Below are 14,379 nucleotides of genomic sequence, written 5' to 3'. Positions count from 1 at the left end.
CATGAAATTGACCTATATCACAGACTGCTTTGTCCAGGTTAACTGCAACTGATACACTGCAGAAATTCATCAATTTTGGTAACCATGGCAACAACTTTTTCCCCCATTGAGGCAAAACAGCAATTTATCACTTACAATATCAATTTATTATAGCATTACTCACATCGTGATTAATTCCGGTAATAAAACAGCACGATGCTCAACGAGAATTGTACCTTTGAAAAGCGGAGTTCTATGATTGAAGAGATATTCATACCCCTGACAGAGTCGTGTTAGTTTTCAAGCAGCCCAATTATCAGTTTGTCCAAGTCGTGTCCTTACAACTGTTCACATTATTAAGATTAATATTTGATAATAATAATGATGGCTAATTTTAATTTATCTTTTGAAAATTTTATTTTTTTCCCGTCACATAACAATCTTGGTGTCACACGACTTTAGACACTGTTTGTCAAATTACATGAAGATGATGTTTTTTTCTCGATCATGTGGTATATGGATCCAATGACAAAACAGTCACAAATGGAACAGGAAATGTTGGGTAAGAATATTTTTTGGTCCCCAACGAGTCTGTTAAAAAATGTCAGTAATGAAAAACACATGACAGTTTGTCAATATAGAAAGCTAAGTAACCTTCTGTCTCATTTGTCTCCAAAATCCAAGAGAATAAATCAACAATGAATCTAACTCAAGTCTAGAATGATTTGGCAAGTCTGAAATTAATCATTGTTGTCTGTTCCTTTTGAATTTTATTTTGTAGTTTTTAGACATATTGTTGGACAACTTTATTTCTGGGACTGAACATTTGTCTACCCTACCTATCACTGAAAAATCTTCAAAACTTTTCACAAATCACTTTAAAAACACATGTGTTTAAAATCTTTTCCTCCACCAACTTTTGAAAAAAAGTAATAACGAAAAGAAGACAAGAGTGTCAGAAAATTGGCATGATTGGCTTGTGAGGTTGTGGAGGAGTATAAAAAACTAGGACCCATTAATTAAAACATGCTCACATTGTCCATCAAACATTGAATCATGTTATGAAAAATATTGCCCCAAAGAAAAACCTCAGTGAAACAAAACAAACTTCCATCTCTCATGTAATGCTCAAGATTAGTCCACTCCTTCAAATAGCTTCAAAGAAAACATTTGAACAAAAATGCAAATTTCACAACTATTTCCCAAATACCAGCAACAGCTAACATTACATAGCATCATTCAACATGCTTGATTATCAAGTCTGATAGCTGGGTCCCCACAAACTGTCAACAAGTGCCACTGTAAACAAACGTGTACACAAAGTTACACCTGGCTGATCAATAACCATCAATAAACAGTATGAAGCCGGCTAAAGACTGTCAAGCCGTCCACCAGATGGCGCCAGAAACATGTTTCTATGATGATCACAAAACCCATCTTAATGGGACGATCATGTAGATATGATTGCTCATTTAATAGATGAGGATTAACGTGCTCCTAACACCACACAAAATCAAATACTTGATTTACATCCGAAAATCATAAATATATGTTTCTTACCCACACCTACTATTAAAATACTTAATTGGAAAAGCGGAAGAATGTGATTAATATTTTAATTAGATTACCTGATATTCTATTTAGTATTTATTTTTCTTAACCCCCTACCTATCCAAGACTGTGTGTATGTGCATGTGTTTGCATGTGCGTACATGTGTGCCAGTTGTTATGTTTATATCACCACAACCTAAAAAAACATTCAAGTAAAATCTGAACAAAAGATATACCGTATTCGACGCAATAAGCGCTCCGCTCTAATAAGTGCCCACAGCGATATTTGCTAATATATTGGCAAGTGAACAATCCAAATTAGCACCCCTTCCGATTGATCAATGTACCCAAGACTTATTTATTCGTGTATGATACACACTCGTGTGTTACATGCACCCTTAATCATGGGCAATTAAATTCTGGAAAAATATATCTGTCGTATATAAACAGTTCAGGCCGTCAGTATAAACCACGAAATCTATCTTTCAACTCTGTTTTGTCAACCAAAATAATATTCTAATAAGAGCCCCCTATTTCTAATTTTGAGAGCGCCCTAGGCGCTTATTACGTCAAATAAGGTAAGTCAAAGGGTCCTTATCGCTAAAATTAAAAGTCAAATATGCAGGGTCCCCACACAGGAGGTCTCAAGGGCCACCTTAGTTTTGAACACTGCTAACAGCAACACTCATTTGGAAACAAAACAACTGCTATTCTACATGGTCAAGAGCTTGAGCAGTCTCAGATGTGTTGGTGGTGCTATTCTAACAGTGTTCATACCTCCAGAAAGTGGGTTTCTCTGGAACTTTATCTCTAGTAAGGACTGTTCCACAGGAACCAATGCTACCAGAGAACTCATTTAATAGTTACTGTATTTGACATAATAAGCGCCCCTCTCTAATAAGCACCCATGGCGATATTTGCTAACATATTGGCTAAACAATTCCAATTAGCACCCCTTCCGATTGATCAATGGACACACGACATATTTATTCATGTATAATATGCACTCATGTGTTATATGCACCATTAATTATGGGCAATTTCATTCTGAAAAAATATATCTGTCGTGTATAATACACACAGACTTTTCTTTTGTATCATTTCGGGCTGTCAGCATAAACCACAAAATGTAATTTCTAATATATTTATTCTAATAAGAGCCCCCTATTTCTATTTTGAGAGCACCCTGGCCACTTATTACGTCGAATACAGTAGATCTACTTTCAGCGGAACTGATCATCGCTTACATAATCATGTGAGTGTGAGCGAGTGAATACGGTTTTACGGCGCTTTTAACAATATTCTAGCAATATCACGGCCGGAACATCAGATATGGGCTTCCCACATTGTATCTATTAACTATCTTCTGGGTTATCAGCTCATCAAGAAATGCAGTGAAGCCTCCGAACTCATCATGAGCTGATATTAAGCTTATAGGAGAGAAAACTGTCTCACAACTGAAGAATGTAGTTAGAATACATGCATGATGAATATATGTCACGTTATCATACATGTTGTGGGTTTGTTTATTTATATCGTCAGAAGGGGCGGTCGGGTAGCCTATTGGTTAAAGCTCGTCACGCCGAAGACCCGGGTTCGATTCCCAACATGGTTACAATACGTGAAGCCTTGGGCCTTTTGTTTTATTTTGAGGCTTCTAAAAAATGGTTTCAGTGTAATTGAAGCAGATGGTTTGACCTACTACATTCGGACAACATTGATACATGTTTATGTAATCCCATTGCTTCCCAATATACAGTACAGCATAATGAGTGGGACACTGCATAGCTCCACCTCAAGAGCTGATAATGATGGCTGTCTACTCACGCCTAATTAGTTTAATTGCCAGAACAAGTGACAAAACCGCCCTGACCAGAGATTAAGACCATTATAACAAATTCTAGTCTTCATCAAAGGCTGTTCAAAGGCAGTGCTCTGGTGCAGTGCCAGTAACCCTGACTGCCTGGTCTATAACAACAATGTGTTGAACACAGGGCAAGATGGGTCCCAATGGACCTGTACTTATTGTGTCAGAGTAAAATGAAAACCGATTGTGTAGTTCGACTGTTTGCTTGTGTGCACCCAACAGCATGGATCATTGCACATCACTGGTTTGTTTGGTCAAGATGTGATTATTTAAATGTTGTCGTGGTATGTACGTTTGTTAAAATATAGTTGACTAAGTGACTAAGTGAGATGTGTTTAACGCCATTATTAACTAACATGATGTCAGCTTTAACTTATAACAGTGTGTCACTTAAATGGAGGAGGCAAGCTGAAGTGATCAAGGTGAAGCATTTACTGATGTGGTCAAACCAAGGAGCAAGGGTACGGTGTCACCAAGCCAGGGATTACAATCAGGGCGATTCCCTGAAGTTTGTTTGATGTTTTACGCCGCACTCAGCAATATTCCAGCTATATGACGGCTGTCTGTAAATAATCGAGTCTGGACCAGACAATCCAGTGATTGATAGCATGAGCTTTGATCCACGCAATTGAAATCGATGACATATATCAACCAAGTCAGCGAGCCTGACCACCCGATCCCGTTTGTCGCCTTTTACGACAAGCATAGTCGCCTTTTACAGCAAGCATGGGTTGCTGAAGACCTATTCCCTGAAGTACCTGTGAACAAGGGCTCCAGATAATTTATCATTCACATTGGGTATTGATAGTTATTTTGGGGTATTCAATATACTGTATTCGGTGTAATAAACGCCCCACTCTGATAAGCGCCCATGGAGATATTTGCTGATATATTGGCTAGTGAAAAATCCCAATTAGCACCCTTCCAATTGACCAATGTACACAAGACTTATTTATTTGCGTATAATACGCACTTGTGTGTTATATGCACCCTTAATTACGGGCATTTAATTTCTTGAAAAATATATCGGTCGTGTATAATATGCACAGACTTTTGTATCATTTCAGGCTGTCAGCATAAACCACGAAATTTACGATCTTTCAACTCTTTCACCAAAATTATATTCTAATAAGAGCCCCCTATTTCTATTTTGAGAGCGCCCTGGGTGCTTATTACGTTGAATATGGTATATTAACTCCCTTCCAGTCTATTTTTACAACAATTAGTAGACATTTTTAAAAAAATACTCTACTCATCAACAGGACACTGAGTCAAGTCAACTATTCTGTATGAGAAAATAGTCTAGGTCAGTCTAGTTTCGGGCCGGTTTCATATCCGTAACACAACAAAGTTATGAGGAATTAGAAAATAGTTTGTACATGCTTATTGATATCAATCCAGATCAAGTTGGAAAAACGATATGAGGTTAAATGTGAATCAATGCCATATTAAGTCTATCGGGTATCGTATCGTATCGTGCAAAGATGCCTACAATGCACTGTTGTACTCGTGAACTGCGACATCACTACTTGAAATTCTGTTTCAGGTTACTTCTAATCTGAATAGGTTCGTGCTCTGCCCTAATGACCTCACAAAAAGCGATATACCTGTCTAATTAGCAGTATCCAAGACATAGCATCTTTTGTCACCCATTGTTTACTGCATGATATGTGAATATATGTGTGATGCCTGTGCTGGATCAGTAAATATAGTTGTGAATACTACAAAAGTAGGCAGCTTACGTGAAGTATCCCAAAGTTTGAGACATGACACCAGTATACAACATATCAAGATGGCGTCTTACCCTCAAGTGTCAACTTCTCATTCAATGAAACACAACCTACCAAGATATGCTTACTAACTGATTAAATTAATATCCAGACAATAAGTTAATCCAAATAAGTGTCAGGAAGTCGCAATGTTCCACACCTACTTTTCCAATACCCAAAACAGGATTCTATTGGTCATTTAGCACTTTGTTGACATGAATATTGCGCCTTGCATCAAGAACTGACTAATTCTTTCACTACACATGCAAACAGTCTGTTTGTTCTTTCACAAAGGAGGCTCCATTTACAACTATGCAGCCTGGTTAGAGCTAACAATACACTGAATACACTGGATAAACAGACATAGGTGTACACCCCGTACGTCTTTCAACACAGATACCTGTTGATCAAGTCATTAAACCTTTATATATACAGCTGTCAGCATTTACATTCTCTTCATGTCGAAGTATGTACCCCCAGGCAGATTGACCAATGGCAATTGTTTTAACAGATGATTACCCAATGGGCAGCCTTGAAACAAGGAATTGTCTAACAGCTTTTGTCATTCTGACATAGGTGCAACTCCATAATGCACAGCATGCCTCATTGACCATAGATGTGGGTGGGGAGGGGGGAGAAGGTGGGAGGGGGGAGAAGGTGGGGAGGGAGAGAAGACTACGGGGACCCTGTTTGTCAAGGATTGAGTGGGACGTTAACACGTGTTTATGATGGGTGAATGGACAAAGAGGTGAAACTTGAAAATCCACATTTTATGTCACTTTGAACATGAGAGTTGTCAAGACACCACCACATGATTGATTATATATTTAAAGGGTTATGGTAGATTTGTGTCAATTCATCAGTGCAACTTCCCATCCTTAAACAAAGATCTTGTCTTCAAAAAGTCACGGCTGGTAAAACACCTGATCACAAGGTGCATTTTGACATAACTGTTCTCCACCGTACATGTCACAGTGACACTGCTACTGTAAACCATATACACCATACTTAGTCGTACAGCAACTTAACACATACATTGTATAGGAGATATAATAGTTGAAACTAAATATATGCAAATTTGCCCTCTACATTGTTTTCCTCATTAAACATATAATGGTTTCTAAAACCAAACTTGAAAACTTTTGAGCAATAAACTTGCTCTCTCTAGCATCGCATACACCATAACTTCACTGGTTATTTATGCAGATCTCGTTTACTTCCTGATTCTAAAAGTAGCCATGAAATGGGGAGAAACATATAACTTCCACACAAACAAACAAACCTGATCTATACTAACGAATGAAGACAATAAATTGAAAATATCACCAAAATGTCAGTGTCAATGCACCTTCTTTGAAACAAAAGTACAGATATATGACACTGTGGAGTGCATTTCTTTCCACACTTCTCATAGACCAGAGTGCGTAGACAGCTTGTAGAAGGATTTCACCCTTCTGTAAGCACTGTTCAAGCCATATCATTACATGGGACACCATGAACGGGCTTCACTTATTGTACCCATGTCGCGAATAGGACCTGGGTATTCACAAGCAAACGCTTTAACCAATAGGCCACCCTACTGCAAATGTAGACGAGAGTAAATTCTGTGATGGAGTGACTTACCTTTGACAGTTTCTTCTTGTCCAGTAGCGAACGACCCGTCTTAACGTTGGCACCAATGAAGATGATCTTACACGGTTTAATATCTGTGGGTTTGTATCCCTCCTGTGGGTGAAAGCCATTGCGCTGATCGTCTGTAATACTAGATAGATCCAGTTTTGGAATGTGGTTTACAGGTGTCCGGACAATTTGACTTGTATCAAAAACCTGAGACACTGGTTTTTTAGAATCCGAAACAGATTTTAGATTTTTTCTAAAATTCAAAAGATTGGCATTATCTCGCGGTTCTGGCGGTTCTTCTATTGGAGTATTGTTCTTGCGTTTTCTTGCTACTGGGGGATCTGCCTCTGATTGAGACGTGGATGATCGTATACTATTTTCCTCTTGACTAGAAGAATTATTTACGACCGATGCTTGATGATGTCCTGTTTGGTTCCCGTCTTTCTTTAACCGGTCTGATATAAAGCGTGGGATTCCCTTCATAGGTCCAGATCCCTCAGGTAGACATTCCACAGGGGTTTGATCTTGTGAATGTAATTCCAAATGGGTATCCAAGTCACTAATGGATTTTTCACTTGGAAATATATTATCAAATTTCGAACTGTTTTCATAACTAACACTTGTTTGAATTCTTGAGCTTGGTTCTTTTGGGTAGACTGGTTCCACCGTTGATCTAGAAGAACCACCATTTGAGCTGGTTCCATTGATGTTAGTTTTAGTATCAGCTTTTGATGGTTTCTCTTTTTCCATCTTGAAATCTGTGTCGGATTTTGTAGTTGTGTTTACGGTGTGTTTTTCTGTGGTTTGAGTGGTCTCTTTTATGGTTGAAGCAGAATACTGTTTAGTTTTAGATGACCGCACAGGAGCTATTGGTGGTTTTATAACAGCTGAGGAATCAAAGACCTTAGCCACCGATTCTTCAGGCCAAATGCCGCCTGACTCAACGTTCCCATTATTTCCACTTTTGATAACCTCACTTTCTTGTTTGACCAAATTTGCATCATTAACAAATGGGGCCACAGCAATAACAGGACTCTGTCTTGACCGAGGTCTTGGAGTTGGCAAACCACTCTTCTGTTCTAACAGTACTCCAACAGGTGGTTGCGGAGCCTTGCGCTTCTGTGATGGCCCAGTTGCTGCCTCTGTTGTTGTCTTGGAAACATTACTCTGTGTAGACTCTGTAGATACAGATGGTGAAACTTTGCTAACAATCTTGTGTGAAGAGAAAGGCGGGCTTTTCAAATTATTTGTTGGAGAAACAACAACAGGCCCAGTAGCTGTTGTGTACACTGGCATGGGAGGGGCGGGAGTCGGCTTTTCAAACATGCTGCGCACACTGAGAACAGTATTGGGTTTTGGAAGCTCATCAAAATTGTTAGTGTCATCCTTCAAACTTATCACCTGGGGTCCAGTGAATTTGCCTGGACTATCCAATGCCTGAGATATTTTTTGGTCTTGTTTTTCCGAATGTTCTTTTTCAATAATAATAATGTCATCTCGGCCTAAGAAAGGTGCATCCGTTGACTCTCTGGGTGATTTCACTTTAGATTTTTTATCACTCGACTCCGACACAGAGCGATAAGTAGGTACCCTAAGAGGTCGAAGAGGCTTACTCATGTGGTTAACATTTTCAACACTCTTACTGAAGCTAGACAACCCTTCCTGGACCCGTCTGGGAACATCTTCCTTATTATGTACATCATGTTTGTGATGTCCGTCCAAAAGGTTTTCCAAACTTGAAGTCCTCTTCGGTCTGTAACTGTGGTCGTCCCTGGTGGAGAGTGAGGAGAACTTGCCCATAAGTTTGTGTACAAACCCTGATCCCGGTTTGTATACGTGGGGTTCATCTTCTTCAAATACACCATCATTTTCTTTGATATTTGCTGATCTAAGAGTTCCAGATCCCTCGTGCACACTTGGATCGTCAACACGGCTCTCGGGTCGCTGGGTTCGAATCCCATAAGTTTTGAAAAAAGGATTGTTGTGAACTGACACAATATGATCAGAGTCATTCAGATGTCCTACCTTATTTTTCCCCGCCATGGTTGAACTGTTAATATCCTGTTCGTCTACACATCTGTCACTTCCAGATCGGATCCCATTCACGATTATAGAGTCACCAGTTACCCTGTTTCGTTCCTCACCCTCCCGTCTCCATGTTGAGCGAAACCTGTCAATGTCTTCTGATCCGGTCGCTGACAGACTCGACTGTGGCCATGTCGGAACTGATGCCATATCAATAACACCGGGCATACATAAGAATGATTCACCACCAATTAAATATCCTTAATTTCTGTCCATCGTTCGAGGATATCCAGTTTTGGGGTCTCTGTTGTATTTTGTTTCTTCCGCCGGTGAAGTGTGTGTCTCGCCTCGGAGGAAGGAGGGGAAGTTTTGACGTCACACTAGAGCAGAGTACATGCCATCCAAGGTGAAGGTCGCATCTGGTGAATAGCGATGCGACTGTCTCGCGCTGCCCGCGAGAAGGGGTTGTTTAAGATCTCTCCGACGTTAGGGAAAATCAATTCGAAAAGGGGAATGTTTCCCTAGTTGAGTAATAACGCAGACTACAACCACCGGCCACACGGGGAAGCAAATTTGAAGCAAAATGTCGCTCAACCTTTGACCCACAACTGTAAGCTAAGATCGGTGATTCATTCAAAAGGCCCCGCCCAAGACATCAATTGTTCTGGGCAAAGTATTAACCCAGCCGTACTACAGGTTCTTTTCATCCCAGGGGGTACTGAACCGTAAGGTGACTAATTAGGGCCCTTGTTGTCAATAAACTTTAGAGGTTTAAGTAGCCACGGAACTTAGTGTGTCCCCTTTCAGATCACCTCACTGTTGGGTACAAAACATGGAATATGCGCTGCCCATGAAATAGGATTATTGCTGCCGGTATCGGTTTGGTCAACAACATTATTATTTTCAGTGGAGTAATGTTATTTATTATTAGTTTAATGTATTTTCTTTTGTATGATACGCACTTGGGCATAATGCATCCCCTTCGTAGGATGCAGTGTTTAAATGTTATTTTAATCATTTTCGCAATCAGTCAATAATCATTCTGATGGGTTTTTTTAATGCATATATTCACACACTTCTCCACGTTATTTCTAAGCTATGTCAGGGTTAGATATGTGCCTATCACTTAGATATAAATATAGTATTATAAGTTTTTAATGTATAACGGTGCTTGTATTGAAATACTAGAGAATAATAATGTAAAAATTAATATGATTTTTATTTTCGAAAGAAGATTATATAGTTCACATTCGAAATACCTTGAAGCTGTCAGCTGAACAATAATCAAAGTTTTCACCAAACTTAAGTACTACATATATACGTATATGAATACACTTTGTTTCCTCTTATATCCCAAAATAGTCTTGGGACATAAGCCTGTTACTTTAATCAGCCATCCTCTTAATTATATAGTCATCACTCTCACAAGCACCTGTCAGTGGGTGGCTTCAAACGAGCAGCCCGACGTCTCTCGTGACGTCACAGTACATCTAGATATGACGTCACAAACAGTAAGCTTATATCGTTTTCTGTGAGATTTTCATATCCGGTTTGTCAACAGTTTATTACTCTCGCTTACATTTCCTGTTCTATAATAGTTCTCCGATAAATACTGCTCAAATTATTGAATCAGCATGTGTTTGTACTCAAATAAACATAAACTCACAACACATACAGAACATACTAGGATAGAAGTACCGGCATGTGGTTTTGTTTTAGTATTCAGTAGATGTACGCTGACACGACATAACGCACCTAGAGCTTAATGGGAGTGTCATGGCCCGGGCGTATGACGTTGCGTAATTGTTTTATGCAGAAATAAAAGTTAGTCTTTAAAATGCTGACTCAGCCAGGTGTGTCAATGACTTAGAACACAGGATGCTCGCCTTCGTCAACGCCCGCTTCAGAACATTTACACGCGGCTGCAGAACAGACAGACGTCACTCAACATACAGGTATACAAACTAAACCAAGGTAATTGAAACAGACGTAAAAGGTCTTAGCTGTGGCCAACCCACTTTTCTTTTTGTCAAATAAGACGTAAGAATGTTAAACAGAAGAAATAGATCCAGCGGTACGACTTCCGTATACATGTCTATATGGTACGTCAGCGGGCCAAGGTGACATTCTGGGACGGAGCCCGTATCCTCGGCATGGGCGGATACAGCTTTTTTGAAAAGGGGGTGGGTGGGGTGTGTGTGATCTATTTATTGTCTTTGGTTGTAATTTATACAGAAATAAAGACCTGTATCCGCCATGCCCGGGACGGTGATGGTGTCATTCCTCGCGGAACCCTCACCATCCAGGTAACAATCCTCAACATAATTAGAGTGAGCGAGTTAAGAGTACGCCGCTTAGCATTGTCTAGGTATATTACGACAAGCAGAGGCAGATTTAGGAATATACTACCCCAGGAGGGGTGGAATCAGAGGGAAGGGGTGGGATAGTCTGCATTTGACTGATATAAATACATCATTTTTTGGTTCATGTCACTGGATGCGACAACTTCATTCGACGTTTGTTTGTTTGTTGCTTTACGCCGCACTCAGCAATATTCCAGCTATATGACGGCTGTCTGTAAATAATCGAGTCTGGACCAGACAATCCAGTGATTGATATCATAAGCATCGATCCACGCAATTGGGATTGATGACATGCATCAAACAAGTCTGCGAGTCTGACCACCCGATCCCGTTAGTCGCCTTTTACGACAAGCATAGTCGCCTTTTACGGCAAGCATGGGTTGCTGAAGACCTATTCTACCCCGGATCTCATTCGACGTATGATGAAATACTATTCCTTCCTTGAAATGGTTTCCCGTTAATTTCAATGTCGAAGTACAAACAAGCCTATTGAGTGTTTCCAATAATGTAAAGGGCGCACAGGTCCATTATTCATGTACAGGGCATTACCATACGTCGCTTGACATAGTTCAGACACAACACAGATATTACATTCATGATTAGCATAGATGAGAAGAAATTACCATATTTTAGGTTTATATATAACTGGAGCATCCTGTAGAAAATTACAGTATATAGCTAATTCAAAGAATAGAAAATTTACAAACGTCTTTATAATCCTACTATTGTTACAGGAAAACAATGGAATCAGCTTGTCTTGGGTTGGATAAATGTTTTTGTTTGTTTGTTGTTTAACCCCGCACACAGCAATATTCCAGCTATATGACGGCGGTCTGTAAATAATCGAGTCTGGACCAGACAATCCAATCATTAATATCATGAGCATCGATCCACGCAATTGGGATCCGTGACATGTATCAACCAAGTCAGCAAGCCTGACCACCCGATCCCGTTAGTCGCCTTTTATGACAAGCATAGTCACCTTTTTACGGCAATACTGGTTCGTAATCCTATATGGAATGAACAGATCAGGCAGAAATGGAAACAAACATATTGTTAAACTTGTATAGTATTATAATGTTCTCATCTCTTTTAAAGCTTTGGTCAAACCCGTTACAGGCTATTGTGCTGGTAAACCAAAGCCCACCACGTGAGCCATGAGATATAAAAGAACTATATTCCGGCACTGTCGGCAGTCATGATCACGTGTGATTTCTATTATTAGGTAGTTTCATATTGTCAATGGAAATACATATTGTATTATTAAAACACAATCACTACGGCTGGTATTATAAGAGTGAATGACTGATGTTTATACCACACTTAGCTTCGGTTATATTTCCCTGGATTGTAAATTATGGAATCTAACCAGCCAAATTAGTTGTTAATAGAGCCAGCAACGACACACACTGACATAGTACACGACACACAATCAACCAGGGCCCACATTGTGATAACTTGATGGTAAGGGCGGTGGGATAAGCCAGTGGTTAAAGCGTGAGCTCGTCCCGGCGTAGACCCGAGTTCGATTCCCCACATTGGCACAATGTTTGAAGCCCATTTCTGGTGTCCCCCACCGTGATATTGCTGTGAATGTTGTTAAAAGCGGCGTAAAATTGTACTCAATCACCTACTGGTTGTAGTTGACTCGTACTCCAAGCGTGGGTAACTTGGGACCCACTGGACCTCAGTGTACAACTATAATACCCGCTGGACCTCACAGTACAACTATAATACCCACTGGACCTCAGTGTACAACTATAATACCCGCTGGACCTCAGTGTACAACTATAATACCCCCTGGACCTCGGTGTACAACTATAATACCCCCTGGACCTCGGTGTACAACTATAATACCAATTGGGCCTCAGTGTACAACTATAATGCCCACTGGACCTCGGTGTATAACTATAATACCCGCTGGACCTCGGTGTACAACTATAATGCCCACTGGACCTCGGTGTATAACTATAATACCCGCTGGACCTCGGTGTACAACTATAATGCCCACTGGACCTCGGTGTATAACTATAATACCCACTGGACCTCGGTGTACAACTATAATGCCCACTGGACCTCGGTGTATAACTATAATACCCACTGGACCTCGGTGTACAACTATAATGCCCACTGGACCTCAGTGTACAACTATAATACCCGCTGGACCTCACAGTACAACTATAATACCCACTGGACCTCAGTGTACAACTATAATACCCGCTGGACCTCAGTGTACAACTATAATACCCCCTGGACCTCGGTGTACAACTATAATACCCCCTGGACCTCGGTGTACAACTATAATACCAATTGGGCCTCAGTGTACAACTATAATGCCCACTGGACCTCGGTGTATAACTATAATACCCGCTGGACCTCAGTGTACAACTATAATAACCACTGGACCTCGGTGTACAACTATAATACCCACTGGACCTCGGTGTACAACTATAATGCCCACTGGACCTCGGTGTACAACTATAATACCCACTGGACCTCACAGTACAACTATAATACCCATTGGGCCTCAGTGTACAACTATAATGCCCACTGGACCTCAATGTAAAACTATAATACCCACTGGACCTCGGTGTACAACTATAATACCCACTGGACCTCAGTGTACAACTATAATACCCACTAGACCTCGGTGTACAACTATAATGCCCACTGGACCTCGGTGTACAACTATAATACCCACTGGACCTCACTGTGCAACACTGCGGCAACACAAGTCGAAGACGTCCATAATGTCATCAATATCACATCTCCATATTTTTCATAAACCCATCTTATTAAAATAAGTTTGAATAAGTATGCCCATATTCTCTAGTTCTTTACACCTCAATATACATCTATGCATGTCCACATCGCCTTCCTATGGTTCTAACTAGAAACGACGAATACCTGTTAGTTTTAAATTCCTTTGTCCTTTATTAGAATCGAATAAAAATACATTGTTTTAAGAAAATAAAGAAAGAATGAACATATAGACACCCTATCATACAAAGGCTAAAACGTAGTGATTGTTTGTTTGTGAGTACATTTGTAATCACTTACATACTACAGGTAATTGTAGGTTATGCTGACATGCTTAAAACCGTGGTTCTACCAAATAATTATTGACAGTGTTTTGCTTCTCTTTTTTTCATTGTCTATCTCGTAAGAATATACCGAATTCAGTTTAACAACCTTTACCCCTGAA

At 40.0% G+C, this 14,379-nt stretch overlaps 1 protein-coding gene across 1 annotated transcript in view; it reads right to left on the bottom strand.

The window, feature by feature from the left end:
• The window catches only part of LOC139459565 (uncharacterized protein DDB_G0284459-like), a 68,114-nt gene extending 58,834 nt beyond the window's left edge, over positions 1-9,280 (bottom strand). The window contains exon 1 of the mRNA XM_071241116.1: positions 6,790-9,280. Within this exon, the coding sequence (XP_071097217.1) occupies positions 6,790-9,039 (2,250 nt within the window). The 5' untranslated portion in view covers positions 9,040-9,280. The remainder of the gene's footprint in view (positions 1-6,789) is intronic.
• Between the last annotated feature and the right edge of the window lie 5,099 nt (positions 9,281-14,379).

The sequence above is a fragment of the Haliotis cracherodii genome, unplaced genomic scaffold (assembly GCF_022045235.1).
Source record: "Haliotis cracherodii isolate W230 unplaced genomic scaffold, xgHalCrac1.p SCAF_13, whole genome shotgun sequence".
Taxonomy (NCBI): Eukaryota; Metazoa; Mollusca; class Gastropoda; order Lepetellida; family Haliotidae; genus Haliotis; species Haliotis cracherodii.
Note: the sequence above shows the minus strand (reverse complement) of the source record. Positions and strands in the feature narration are given on the sequence as shown.